The 13539-nt window shown below is 35.3% G+C and overlaps 2 protein-coding genes across 11 annotated transcripts in view; one reads left to right on the forward strand and one right to left on the reverse strand.

Annotated features, from left to right (window-relative positions):
• Nucleotides 1–3527, forward strand: part of ROMO1 (reactive oxygen species modulator 1) — a 4253-nt gene extending 726 nt beyond the window's left edge. Inside the window, exon 3 of the mRNA XM_003411688.4 lies at nucleotides 676–3527. Coding sequence (XP_003411736.1) covers nucleotides 676–784 — 109 coding nt within the window. The 3' untranslated portion in view covers nucleotides 785–3527. The remainder of the gene's footprint in view (nucleotides 1–675) is intronic.
• A 410-nt stretch (nucleotides 3528–3937) lies between these two features.
• The window catches only part of RBM39 (RNA binding motif protein 39), a 28038-nt gene continuing 18436 nt past the window's right edge, over nucleotides 3938–13539 (reverse strand). For 7 of the 10 annotated variants that reach the window (XM_023550196.2, XM_064276036.1, XM_003411685.4 and 4 more), the window contains 7 exons: nucleotides 12250–12454; nucleotides 11776–11853; nucleotides 8125–8175; nucleotides 5545–5626; nucleotides 4858–4963; nucleotides 4271–4349; nucleotides 3938–4180 (listed from right to left, as the gene is read on the reverse strand). In XM_023550196.2, the coding sequence (XP_023405964.1) occupies nucleotides 4080–4180; nucleotides 4271–4349; nucleotides 4858–4963; nucleotides 5545–5626; nucleotides 8125–8175; nucleotides 11776–11853; nucleotides 12250–12454 (702 nt within the window). In that variant the 3' untranslated portion in view covers nucleotides 3938–4079. The remainder of the gene's footprint in view (nucleotides 4181–4270; nucleotides 4350–4857; nucleotides 4964–5544; nucleotides 5627–8124; nucleotides 8176–11775; nucleotides 11854–12249; nucleotides 12455–13539) is intronic. The other 3 variants (XM_023550197.2, XM_003411686.4, XM_064276042.1) reach the window with 2 other exon arrangements.

Here is a 13539-nt window from a genome sequence, read left to right on the forward strand (position 1 = left end):
TTTCCAGATTATAAATTACCATTAAGCACTTAACCATGTGTCAAGTGTTGTGCTAAATGCTGTACATGTGTCGTCTAATTTATTACAACAAACCTGTGAACCATGTTGTTTATGATCTCTGTTTTACACTTGGAAACCCTGGTGGTGTAGTGGTTAAATGCTACGGTTGCGAACCAAGAGGTCGGCAGTTCGAATCCACCAGGTGCTCCTTGGAAACTCTACGGGGCAGTTCTACTCTGTCGCTATGAGTCGGAATCGACTTGAGGGCAGTGGGTTCTTTTTATTTTACACTTGACACAGCCTGTAAATTGCAGGCTGGATTTTGAATCCGGGTCTGACTCCAGCATCCGTTAACACCATAAAACTATCTAAAACGATAAACATCTTTATTGGATCATGTATACTCTGGAGCACCCGTGTACTTCACACCACATATGCTCTCCCACAACCTGAAGACAGTTGATAATGACATTCATCAGAGATCTTATAATGGATCCTTTTTTTTTTTTTATCATTACTCACCTCAGGTGGGAAAAGATAATGCCCAGCAAGTGGTAAATAAGGTATGGGAACTGGCAAACTTAGGAGTGCTTGGTTCATTATTATTAGCACAGATTGGCAATACTACTTGCGTTTTTGTTTCCAATTGGCCCTATCTTGGTTTCCTCCTCACAGGATCGGAATGCGGGGTCGGGAGCTGATGGGCGGCATTGGGAAAACCATGATGCAGAGTGGTGGCACTTTTGGCACATTCATGGCCATCGGGATGGGCATCCGATGCTAACTAGTGCAGTGGTTGCCCACCACGTCTACCCCCTCCCATCCATCCCAGCCCATGTAGTATAATAAAACGGTGTTTGAGTAATCAGTGTGTGTTAGAAGCATCATTTTCTTTTCATTCTCAGCCTGTTACCTAGCTTGGCCAGACTAAAAAGAGGTGGGCTAAATGAGTCGGGAGAATATTGTCCCATGATGTGCTAGGAGATGAATCCCTAGGTTGGAAGGCAGTCAAAATACAGTGGCCACAACAGCAGATTCGAGCATACCGATTGTGAAAATGGCATGGGACCAGGCAATGTTTTGTTCTGTTTACATGAAGTCACCTTGAGTCCAGAGAACAACACAAACAAATGGGTATGGTCAGTGTCTGTTTCACAAACCTGGCTGTTAAACCAAAATTGGTAAGTTTTTGTGTGTCTGGTACTTTGTAGATTGTTAGTTGATGTCAAATCTATTGATTCATGGTGCCTCCAGGTATGTTACAGTGTAGAACTGCTGCATAGCTGTAATTGTAATGCCAGGCCTTCTGCAGTAAGTGCTGAGGGGGCTCCAAGTTCCAGTCTTTAGATGAGTAGTCAAGGGCAAACTATTAGTGCCACCTAGGGACCTTCTATAGATTCTAGTCAATTAAACCTTTTAAGGTTGGTGCTAAGGAGCTCAGGTGGTGCCAACAGCGTTCAGCTGCTGGCCAAGTTAACCTAAAGGTCTGTGGTTCTAATCTACCCGGTGCATAGACAGGAGAAAAGACATAGCCATCTGCTCCCATAAAGATTACAGCCTAGGAAATCCTATGGGCTAGTTCTACTGTCATACAGGGTCAATAGGACTTGGCATACAAAACAAGGTTGGTGCTATTCAGGCCATTTTAAAGGTGAAAAACAGTTTCTGAGTAAGTCAACATTTCCTCAAGGTCACACACTACAAAATATGTAACCCCCATTTTTTCTCCAGTGCTGTTTATCGTTTTGAGATTAAGAATTATCCAAAATGCCAACAAATTCATATCACTTTCACAGTTGCTCAACTGGATAAATTCTAGATAATTTTCTAACAAGCAAAAAGCATGAACCGTTAACCATATAACCTGAAACCACCCCCCACCCACCACCCCCCCGTTCTATTAATTGACTTGATACACAATAGGCTGTGGCAAAGAGGCAAGTACCTGTCACCTGCTCAGGCTAAACAAGGGCCCATGGGTGCTTTTGCTCTGACCTGCATTGCCTCTTAAGCATGATCTCAGGAGCTGGCGTAAGGACTTCACTCAGGATGGCAACTGAGCGTTACACTATTCAAGTCACTAAATTCTAACATTTCCTTTGAACATAAACCTTTCTTTCTGTGTGGTGGGGAAATTTTGGCTACCCTTAACAGATTAAGCAGTTTGTGTTTGTGTAATACCTACCTACTGAAGTCCATGTTTACTGGCCCAGTTCCATGGGAAGAAATTAAGACAACCTGATAGGATTTGGTTCAATAAAAAAAAATTTCTTAAATGTGAGGCTACCAGGAGGTACTTTAGGGAAAAAATGAAACATTTACAGAATACAAGTCTCTGCCAAGACTGCTGCCCAGAGTTGAAAAATAAAGTTAATTTGAACCTTGAAGATTTTCTTCAAATTAAAGAATTGAGGCAATTAAGGGAGGAATTATTCACTGATAAGAGTTTGCAGAAGTTTTGTCCCCAAAGTTGATTAAAAGTCACAAATGACACCTAAATAAACCTCTTTGGTATCAAAATCAGTAGTTTAAACAGAATTAGCAGATGAGGAACAGTAGTTAAAACAGAAATAAGCAGGTGAGGAAATCAGTACTAGAACCATTATTCCATTAGAAGTGGCTACTGAAAGGTTTAACCGAGACACTAAAAGTGAAGCAGAGTTCACCAGAGTATAAAAGGTGAAGGCTGGCTGTCCAAACGTTGAAGCTTAAAATCTCCTGTAGTAGATTATAGTTTTTTTTTTTTAATATGCAGCTAAATCAATCTGGGAAATAGTTTGAACTTTTGTTCAGTTTTTTTTTTTAACGAAGATGCCCATAGCACACAGGAGACAATGCCCAGGTTTAAGGCCTAAATAAATGTGTGGTTTTTTTTGTTAAACTCTTCAGTTTTCCTACATTACCCTAAATAAGTAACGTGTTAGGCTATAGCGATACCCAAATTCCAGTTCTAAAAGGAAAGTTGAAAGACTGTAGCCTAAATCTCACTGAATTACATGAAAATCTGAACGAGTTTCTGAAAAATTGCAAAGTTGAGTGCATAGGGACAGCTTGAGGTTAAGAGTCTTCCAGACTAGCCTCTCTGTACACTATTGTTTTCCTGAAGAGGCAAGTACCAAATGATTACTGAAAGTCAGAGAAACTAATATTCTATTCTCAAGTTTCTTTGACTTTGAAAACATTTGAAAAATGAGATTTCTTATGCCTTTTGAAGAGAATTTTATTTGAGTGGTTCTTACAAAGATTGTTGCAATATGAAAGTCATTGTTTTGATAGAAATATCAAGCTGTCTTGTCAAACACACTGAAGTAACCCAAAAATATATTTCAGAGCTCACAGAGCTTAAAAAGAGCAAAGATTATATGCAACCAGACAAAACCTATTTCTGCATTTCCTGTTTCCTGCTCGGACTGCTTTGCTCACCAGACTGTCACTGAACATTTGAGGAAATGCAGGGATCATTTTGTTTGGAGTCTTAGACACACCAGAACACACAGTATTTACAAAAAAAAAAAAAAAAACTTTTACAGATACATTAATTGAAAAGTTACCATCAAGAAATATTTTGAAAATCTCCCTTTCTTGCCAATTGATCAGAACGCAAGATGAGATGTTAAACAGCCCTTTAGCTGTCTTCAATTTTCATACACTAGATAGGTATTCCAGAAAACTTATCTTGCTAATCCATTAGCCAAATACCAACATTAGTGAAATGTAACTGCTGTGTAAAAAGTTAGGTTTCTGAAACATTAAAAACATTACATCCCTGTCTGCCTTTTTACAGAAAGCAAATTTGTTCTCCTAAAGCTATTAATTCCTACAGACCCATAATGTAATTCTTGTAAATGTACATTTAAAAGGCAGAACAAGAAAACAGCTTTGTATACAGTGGGATTTACTAGTTAGGGAGAATGAGCACACTGCATTCCTGTTAACATTTTTATTTTTTCAAAGTAACAGGAATTGTATACAAATGACAGTAGACCCTTGCCTCTTTATTTTTATCTAAATAAAAGATAACTCAAGGTGAATTCTCAAGAAAGAAAAAAAGCTATGTACATAAGGGACTATATTTTCCTTCATCGTCTACTTGGAACCAGTAGTTGTGTTGCTGTCATAGAATCAGGAAAGAGGTTGTGGTAAGTTGGAAGAGGTACATATGCTGCTGTTATCATTTTACCTGTTGAAAGAAACACATGTAGTGGATTAGTGTCTTCACTTAATTTTAGACTCTTATTAACAATTACTCAGATAAAAAGACCAAACTCACCAGCAAACCACCTGCCATGCAACGCATTGACAGCAGCAATAGCTGCAGCAATTGACGGGCACTTCACATATACATTGCCCTAAAATTCAAAACAGAAAAAAAAAAGAGGTTAAGGACATTGCTATGTAGCTACAAGATGGATTAGGATATAAGTTTACTCATCAAGAGTTCTCTAGAAAAACACAGTGCTGTATAGCCACAAAATAATTAACATACGTGTTTTACAGGCTGATAAATACACCTAATTTTTTACTGAAAAGATGATTTATATTCCAAAAGTCTTTTCCAGAATAGCTGTTCTCTTTACTTTGGAAGCATCCAAACAGTAAATTAAGACACCAGGATTTTATGGCAAGCTTTGAACGTTACCAGCAATGGCTACAGGATAATCTGGTAAAAACTTAAATCATTCTGAAACTATCTTTATTTAGGGGGATTTATTTAACAACTATGTTAAATGTTCTTTCAGGAAAAAACTCTTGACGAAAGACAGTGGTCATAACGTACTATAAATACATGTTAAGATTATTAAGACATAAAAAAGCATAACATCATCCTATCTTTGTTCATTAAAAAAGAGAAAATACCTGAGCTGAATTTTTGTCAACATAAATATGAATAACTCCTCCATGTTTATTACATTCTTCAATCACATCATCCTTAATTTCTGTATCCCATCCAACTTCTTCTTCTCTGTAAGAAAGTATTGAACCCTATTAAACATTCAAATGTATTAACAGACAAAACCATCCCACCAAACATCTACTTCACTCAAACTTATCCACTCAGAATGATGAATCCCAAGGCTCCATCTATGGTAAACCATAAACTAATATAAAACCAATGAGAAGATTTTGGATTACTAAATGGTATTCTAATCATTGGCTGGGCACTGGGAAAAAATTATTCCTAATTCACACCATGCGCTCATCAATAAAGAAAAATTTAAAATACTTTTCCGCTATTACACTGACAAGAGTTCAATATTGCAAAGACAAGAACTGGTGAGACGATAAACTGATGATGGAAGTATCATGAAAAACTACTTAGGAATAAAGAGAACACAAAATCTGAATAGCTTTTAATTCAACTCCAACCCTACAAATGTAACCAAAAATAATTAGCAATGTACATAAAGTTTACACTAAAAGGATTGAAACTGCTGCACTGTCTTAATTATGATATATTGGGAATTATCTAGTTAACTTAGAAAAGATGACTATTTCAGCTTTCATGATATACCTTTTTGAGTTTTACCAAAGACTGTTACTTACGTTTGAGGGTTAAACATGTTTGAGAGTTGGAAACACTGTGTTGCAAGTGGCTGAACAGAGGCAGCTGCAGCTAAAGCTGAAGCTAAAAAAAACAAACAAAAAAAAGAAATTACTTTCATAGAAAATACAACAGAGTATCCCTGATAAATAAAACAAAACAAAGCACTAAACCTACCGCAAGTGTGAAACTAGGGTTGTTTCACCAATTTTTCTCATTTAATAATGCTTGTCAAAGTACATTATAGTACCCCACTTTAGTTGCCAGAAAACTGAGGCAACCTAAAATTTGGCAACGATTATCACTGAGGGTTGTACCACAGGAATAATGCAACTGATATCACTAAATTGCACACGTGAAAAAAGATGAATTGGTGAATTTGTTATGTATGATTTTGCAACAATTAAAATTATCCCCCTGCCCTTGAAGGGGGGTAAAAAAAAAAACCAGAGGCAAGCTATTATTGTAAAAGGTCAATGGTTAAGAAATTTGGGAGTTCTTTATTTAGAAGGGAAACCCTGGTGGCGCAGTAGATGAGTGCTACAGCTGCTAACCAAAGTCCAACAATTCAAATCCACCAAGCACTCTTTGGAAACCCTGTGGGCAGTTCTACTCTGCCCTGTTACAAGTTGGAACTGACTCGACAGCAATGGGTTTGACTTTATTTTGGATTTTATTTAGAAAGGAAATTAAATTTGACAGATGGTGATCTGAATCCATTTGATTAGATAAAGTATGAAAACAAATCAATCCAGAATGGCAAAGAATAAAATGGTAGACTGATTCTGTAGTACTGCTGGAGTTTACACCTTAGTAACAGTGGGGATGGGAGATACACAATCCTTTAAAAATGTCACTTAAGTCTATATACTTTTGCACTTATGTTTCTGCCCAGGAATATACCGGAGCCTATTTTAAAATCTTTTATAATTACTTATATTTAAAATGATTAAGTTATTAAAGTAAGATGCATAAAAACCATTCAAGCATATAAGAGTCAATATCCTAGAAAAATATGAAATCAAAATTTTAAGAAGGATTAGGTCCATTTTAGTGCAATATAAGAAACACTGAAAGTAGTAGTATATTATCAATAAAATCACTGTGAAAATTCAAAAGAACTACTGGACATATTAATATTTAGGAGCAACAAAATACAGAAAACAGTAGTTTAAGTTTTAAGGTATAACATTTTCCAAGATAGTTGCTCCATTGCTTTTATATGAATTATAAAAACATTACCAGTAGCTGATACAAAACTCACCGTAATCATATTATATGACCAAATTTCATTCCAATACACAACATGGCTAAGGATAAAACAGTGCATTAGATATTATGGTAATTAAAATGAATGATCATATGAGGAAGTATCCGTAAGTGGAAGTCTTCCACTGAATAAGAATTAGACTTGTGCATGAAATACAGCGTAACAGAATGCTTGTTTCTGATAGAATTACAAGTTCCTTTAGTGTCTTTGTATTTTCCTTCAATTAGCCTTTTTTTCTTTCATGCAGCTTAATTTTAAATTAACACAAAAATGCTGAAATGGATGATATCATGGGGAAAGTTAAAGATGCAACAGTGCATGCATTACGATTACAAAACAAGGAATACTATTCTGTGACTTATCAAATAGAAGTATGCTGTAAAAAACACTAGAAGATCATAACAAAACAACTGGGAAGGACTTAAATTTTTCAGTTTTTCAAATGTACAACGATTATGAATTACTAATGCTGAAAATTTAAAGAAAATGTACAACAAAAATATTTGGGCTCAACCTAAATCATGGTAATACACAATGAGTTCATCATCTAACAGGAAAAATCTTTTTCTACTTTATTTCTTATCGAAAACAGCAGTGAGTACAGTAATCTCATTTGCTAGAAAAATACAAATATGTGTAGGTACTTCCTATCAACTACCACAATAGACTTTATATATATATACAATTGTATCTCTAAAATATGGACACCAAATTTGCTCAAGAGGAAGAACCTCTTGTCAAGTGGCAGACATTTACCTGGTATTAAAAGCAAAAAATTATAGCCTACTTTATAAATTATTTCAATGTTTAAAATATGCATGCACTTTAGGACTGGACAATCCCCCTCACTGCTTAGTTCTACTTATACAAATCACTGGAGCCAGAGGACCACTTCATAACAAAAAAAGTCAGTTATAGACCACGATTCCTCATCTCGCAGTAAGTTCAATACTCACTGACATCTACTAAAATATTTCATCTTCTGATTTTTATATAAAACATAGTAATATGAACATACAGATAAATATGAAACAAGTACAAGATTGAAAATAATTCTAAGCAAACTAAAGCAAAAAAAAAAAAAGCATGGAAATTTCCATTTGTTTTGCCTACGTAATTTTCATTTGACTTGTATTAGTCCTTTCGAAATAGAATTTACAAAAAATCTTACTATGTATATACACTGTATAATGTAAGCCAATATGCCCAAATTTGGTCCAAAATAAAAACTATAATAAAAATAAACAACTATATCTTGCTACTTTAAGTCTACTTCAAAGGCAAATAAAAAAGGATAAACAGTTCAACTCACCTTCAGTCTGCTGGGAAAGTCTTGTTTGCAAATCTATAACAAAAGAGAATTCTACAGCTCAGTGCAGGAACAATGAAGAGCCTCAACTAACAGGGTAAATGTCAGGAAAGCATTAATAAAAGAGGACTACAGTAGCAGGGTTTATCAAAAGGAACTTAGTAAAACCTGGCAGCAAAACCACCTTCCCCATTCCTCATTGAGAAGGCTTTGGGGCCTTTTTTTAATCCTCTTACCCTAGGAAACTTTCTTATGCCTGTCCTTCCTATAGCTCCTGGTCCTCCACATCTCAAGGGTTATCCTACTACACTACTTTTCAGTTGGGCATAATGGGAAATGGGGAAAGGGGATCACACCGGTCAGAAAAAGCACAAAAAACCCTGACCTTGAGAATTCAATTCCAAGTACTTGGGAAATGCAACTATTTATTTTTCCATCAATGGCAATAAACATAAAAATGCTTTTTAAGTTTATATTCAAATTGTTAAGTACTGTAACAGTATACATCAAACAGCTGTGAACACTGTCATGTCTACCAAGTAGTAAGTCTTCCAAATATGAGAAACACCAACCGTGTGTGTATGTGTGCGCGCACGCACATTTGTGTATATATATGTATTTTTTAAGTGCCTTAAAATTTTAATTTGTCATATCTAACCCAGAAGATGGTAACATTATGATTCCCTAGCCTAGTCTGGAAATTTAGAGGCAAATAAAGTCCATGGGGGGTGTTCTCTGTATATAATATATAAAGTCCAAGAAAAATATAAGCATCTAGTATTAAAATAGAACAAGAATTTTTATCAATATATTTTCTCATACTATCATTAAAATTTCTACATTATAAGGCATCATTAACAGTGCTGTTAAGAAGAAGCAACAGCCAACTCTGAATAGTCAAGAAAATAACCATGTATTTATGTCAAAATGCTCTAAGTAGATGTCTAAAAGTTTCAAAAATGCACAACTAACAAATTAGGTTCAATAGCTAATATTCTTTAAAATGCGATTCAACTGCCAACACTTTATTACCATTTGGGTTTCTTCCTGAGGTAACAAAATGATCACAAAAATGGGCAAAAAATCTTAAAGGATCTGCAGCCCAAGTTATATTGTGATATAAGAATACCTGGGTCCTACGTGCTCAAAATTGGCATCTCAGGGAGCTGAAGAAATGTAACTGATGTATACTGAAGGAACTTGAAGATAGGACCATAGGACCACTGTCAAGAAACGTTAAATTATAACACAATTTGTCTTTTTTTTTTCTCCTAAAACGGGAAAAAATGTATAGGTATCAGAAAACCATGGCATTTTAAAGATCCATCAATCCCTATCCATATTCAAAAATGACTGATTTAGGATGTTTGTCACAAACAAGGAAATAAAGCATGAGTTTCATAAAGATAAGGACTCCAACCATAGTTTCTCTCAGAACGGGCTAACAGGATAAAAAATGTGGATGCATTCAATAAAACGAGAGCTTTAATGTATTTAGGGGACAGGGCCTCGCACACATAACTCAGCAATTTATTTCAAAAAGGAACATGTGTACGGTTTTAATGTTAACCATCTGGAGAAAATGGGAATGAACATTCATTTGTATAAATTTTCAGCTAAAAAGCTAAGTGTTTACCACTAACACAGTAGCAATTTATGAGAAGTCTAAGAAGCAGAATTTTGAAAATCATTGTAATAAACATTCTAAACAAGCTTTGTAACAAGTACATAAACACTAAAGAGTCATGGCTACATTCAGCAGTCAATATGGATCTTGAGATTTCAGTTAATCAGAACCAGTCAAACTCAACGTAATTAAACTACACAATGCCCAGGGAGGTGAGGAGTCATACATCATAGAAGAAATGGCACCAGCACTTAAGACTCAAAAATCTTCAATTAATGGGAAATAATGTTGATGAAGAACAAATCAACATATTTGCTACAGCATCCAGAGTAGGACACACTGTTTAGAAATGATGCTTATACATCACTGTGTCAATTGCCTGAAGCCAGGGACCAAATCATTCCAACAGCCCCTAGAGCGATACCTGGAATATGACTACTAATCAAGCATTTTCTCAATTATTCAAAGAATGACCTAAACAATGGGAAGCAATACAGGGAGATAGTTTTCAGGTGAAAGAATAACTTTCAAACCATAAAAATAAAGTATATTTCTGGAAGTGATGAATTTCCTTTAAGGTCTTCAATTATAGCAAGTAGCATTCTTAAGACTATCTGATCACTTTAAAGAAATTAAATATCTAATATCTAGTTTCAGAAGGCAAAATAAATAAGCTATTAAAGGGATAATTTAGAGACACTTGGGAGCTTCAAAAAGAAAAAAATTTAAAGCAGAGTGTTTTGTTAAATATGTGGAGCTCTGGTGGCACAATGATTTGGCTAGCTGCTGCTAACCAAAAGGTCCGCAGTTCACATCTCCCAGGCGGCTCCTCAGAAACCCTACGGGGCAGTTCTACTCTGTCCTACGGTGTCTCTACAAGTTGGAATTGACTTGACGGCTATAGGTCTGTTTTTTTTTTTTTTTTTTTTCAAATACAGAAATGCCTTTATGGTTATTTTTCTTTTCATAAGGATATATCAGGATAGCTTTGCCAAAAATTCTAGAAAATATCTAGATATAAGACTTCAAGATAAATGATATAATTTGATGGTATGCGTAACAAACCAAAGGCAGGTTTTCTACAGGTACTTATACACTTTGGGATACTCACTGAGCACTGAATGCCCCATCCCTCTTAATAATAATGTATAATTTAAAATTAGAAATGATCTTCTCCTTTAGTAGGTAACTTAACTTTCTTAAGACAATGAGTTTATTTAAAAGGAAATCATGAAATAAGCACGTGGACCTTTTTGTATGTTCAGACACTGTACAGCAATCACCATGGGCTTAAGTATTTTATAATTTCTGTTATAGAATCTCAAAAAAAAAAGGACCAAATTGTATTAGAAATTGCCATACTTTCTTACAATAAATGTTTCCTGCAACCCAAGTTCCAAAAGACAGACACATGGTTCCTCTAAGGTTTTCTAAAACCAAAATTAAAATCCTTTCCTATCTCCTAAATTTGGGTTAATGTCAAGGTTTCTAAAATTAAAATGCATGTAATTTATTTAAGCCATAAGAGATGGGGAGATAATCTGTTTTATAAACTGAGCCCCCTGTCACATAATTTTAATAAACTATTTCAATTCTCCTCTTCCTGCTCTCCAGGGAGTTCATTCCTTTAATTAAAAACTCCTGTGCTATTTAGCAAAGCAGTTTTCTCTGCACTTGTGCAGAGAATAAACCTTACAAAGAAACATTTTTACTTTGGAACCATATTCGCCTTTAAGTATTATCTAGTCCTGGTCCTCAAAAGTGGTATATTTAAAGAGCTCTAGATATATGTCAACTTCAATTAAAAAACAGGTACGCACTGGCCAAAAATACCCTGACAGTTTATTACAATTAGTGGTTAACCCTTTTTTATATCTCCCCTACCTTACCCAAACTCTAGAAATTTACAGGCTAAAAGTACTTGATGAATTGAATTCTCAGTAAGTCCTTTCAAAAGCAAAAATTTGGCAAATTTTCGAATTAGATGAAAAACAATGATTTCGAATTAGAAAAGATTCAATTCCTACCTGCCACAGCACCAAAGGCCAAAGAACCACTCATTTGCAGAGCCTGTTGTGCTGCTGGCGGAATCTGCAAACCTGTACCTGTAAAAGATAAAATGTCTAAGTTCTTAACTATGTTATAAGAGCAGAAAAATTAAGTTTTCTGGGTGCTTAATACCTAGGTCATCTTACTACAAATAAAACTACAGGGAGACGGGGGGGCAGCGGGTAAAAAGTAGAAGTAAGTTTATTCTTAAAAACAGGGACCTAAACATTATAGAAAGCAAAAAGAAGTGTCGGTTAATCTGTGGTACTTAAAACACATCACCGGAAAACAGATATTACAACTTTAAGCAAAGCAACGTTGTCTATGAAAATAATACATGCTGCCCAAGATAAGGAAAAACCTTTTTTCATTCCCTAGTTTGCACAGTTGCATTCTTCCTCATCACCAACCAAATCCGTAATAAATCATTCACAACACCTGGCAAAACTTACCCTCTGCAAGTCTTGCCATCAATTGGAGACGACCAGTTGTTCCCAAGTCAATTCCAGTCCTTTCCAGTTCATCACTGTCCAAAAATGAACTAGCACTGGAAGCATCAGTGCGTTCAGTAACATGACCAACTTTCATTGGCCTTCCAGCTAGTTCAAATCCATTAAGCTGTTCCAATGCCTTTTTGGCACATTCTGAATCAGAAAACTATTTAAGTCAGACAGGAGGAAGGAAAGTAAGGTGTATTAGTTTACATATCTATGTAAGGTAAGAAAAACATTTATTTGTTAAGTCTGCTATATTTAATAATTACTACTGGGTGGACAGCAAAGCAAAAATTTTGTTCCCAATACATGTCAAATTTCAAACTATAAGTAACATAACCTACACGATCATATCACAAAATATAGATTTGTTGATGAGGGGAATTAAATCGTAGAAGATAACCAAATAATAACTTATCTTCATTTTTTGGAATGTATACCAACAAAATGCAAAAACTACTACTTCAAGTATCAATATATTTTTTAATGTGCTGGGACAAACTGAAATGGGGCTTTTCTCACCAATGTAAAAATTCAGAAAAGTAAAAAGTTTATTCAGATGTGATTTCTAACACAAAACTACTGAGTCGTGTTTTATTTAGTGTCAATAAAATCGCTAAAATTCTTTTAATTCCAGGATGCCCATAGAAAAAAATAAATCTGTAATTCACACAACTCTGGCTTTAAAGGAAAAAAGAAACAGTATCCCACCCATTCCACAGCTTAATCTGTCATCAGAATGTGTAATGGTTTAATTATTTTTCAGTTGAGATGGGAACTGCAGACAGTTATTACAAAACAGAATATATAAAAACACATACACAAATGCACCACGTAAATTTATACAGCCTAGCTTTGTGTATGTTGTTGTTATGTGCTGTCAAGTTGATTCCAACTCATAGTAACCCTCTTATGACAGAGTAGAACTGCTCCACAAGGTTTTCTGGGTTGTAACCTTTATAGGAGCAGATTGCCAGGTCTTTCTCCTGCAGAACTACCTGCTGGGTGGGTTCAAGCCCCCAACCTATCAGTTAGCAACCAAGCACTTAAGTGTTACACCACCAGCGCTCCTGTTTAGCTATATTTACAAGTCCAGAAAAGCTCTGTATATAGATCACAACATATAGTCACAGTAGATTATACTAACAGTTGATTTTAACATATTATAACAAAATGCTCTGTGAAATACACCCTCATCCTTTTGGCAACATTTACAGTCTCAATGAAAATATGTCCACTGACCACACA

This window comes from Loxodonta africana, chromosome 24, assembly GCF_030014295.1.
Source record: "Loxodonta africana isolate mLoxAfr1 chromosome 24, mLoxAfr1.hap2, whole genome shotgun sequence".
NCBI lineage: Eukaryota > Metazoa > Chordata > Mammalia > Proboscidea > Elephantidae > Loxodonta > Loxodonta africana.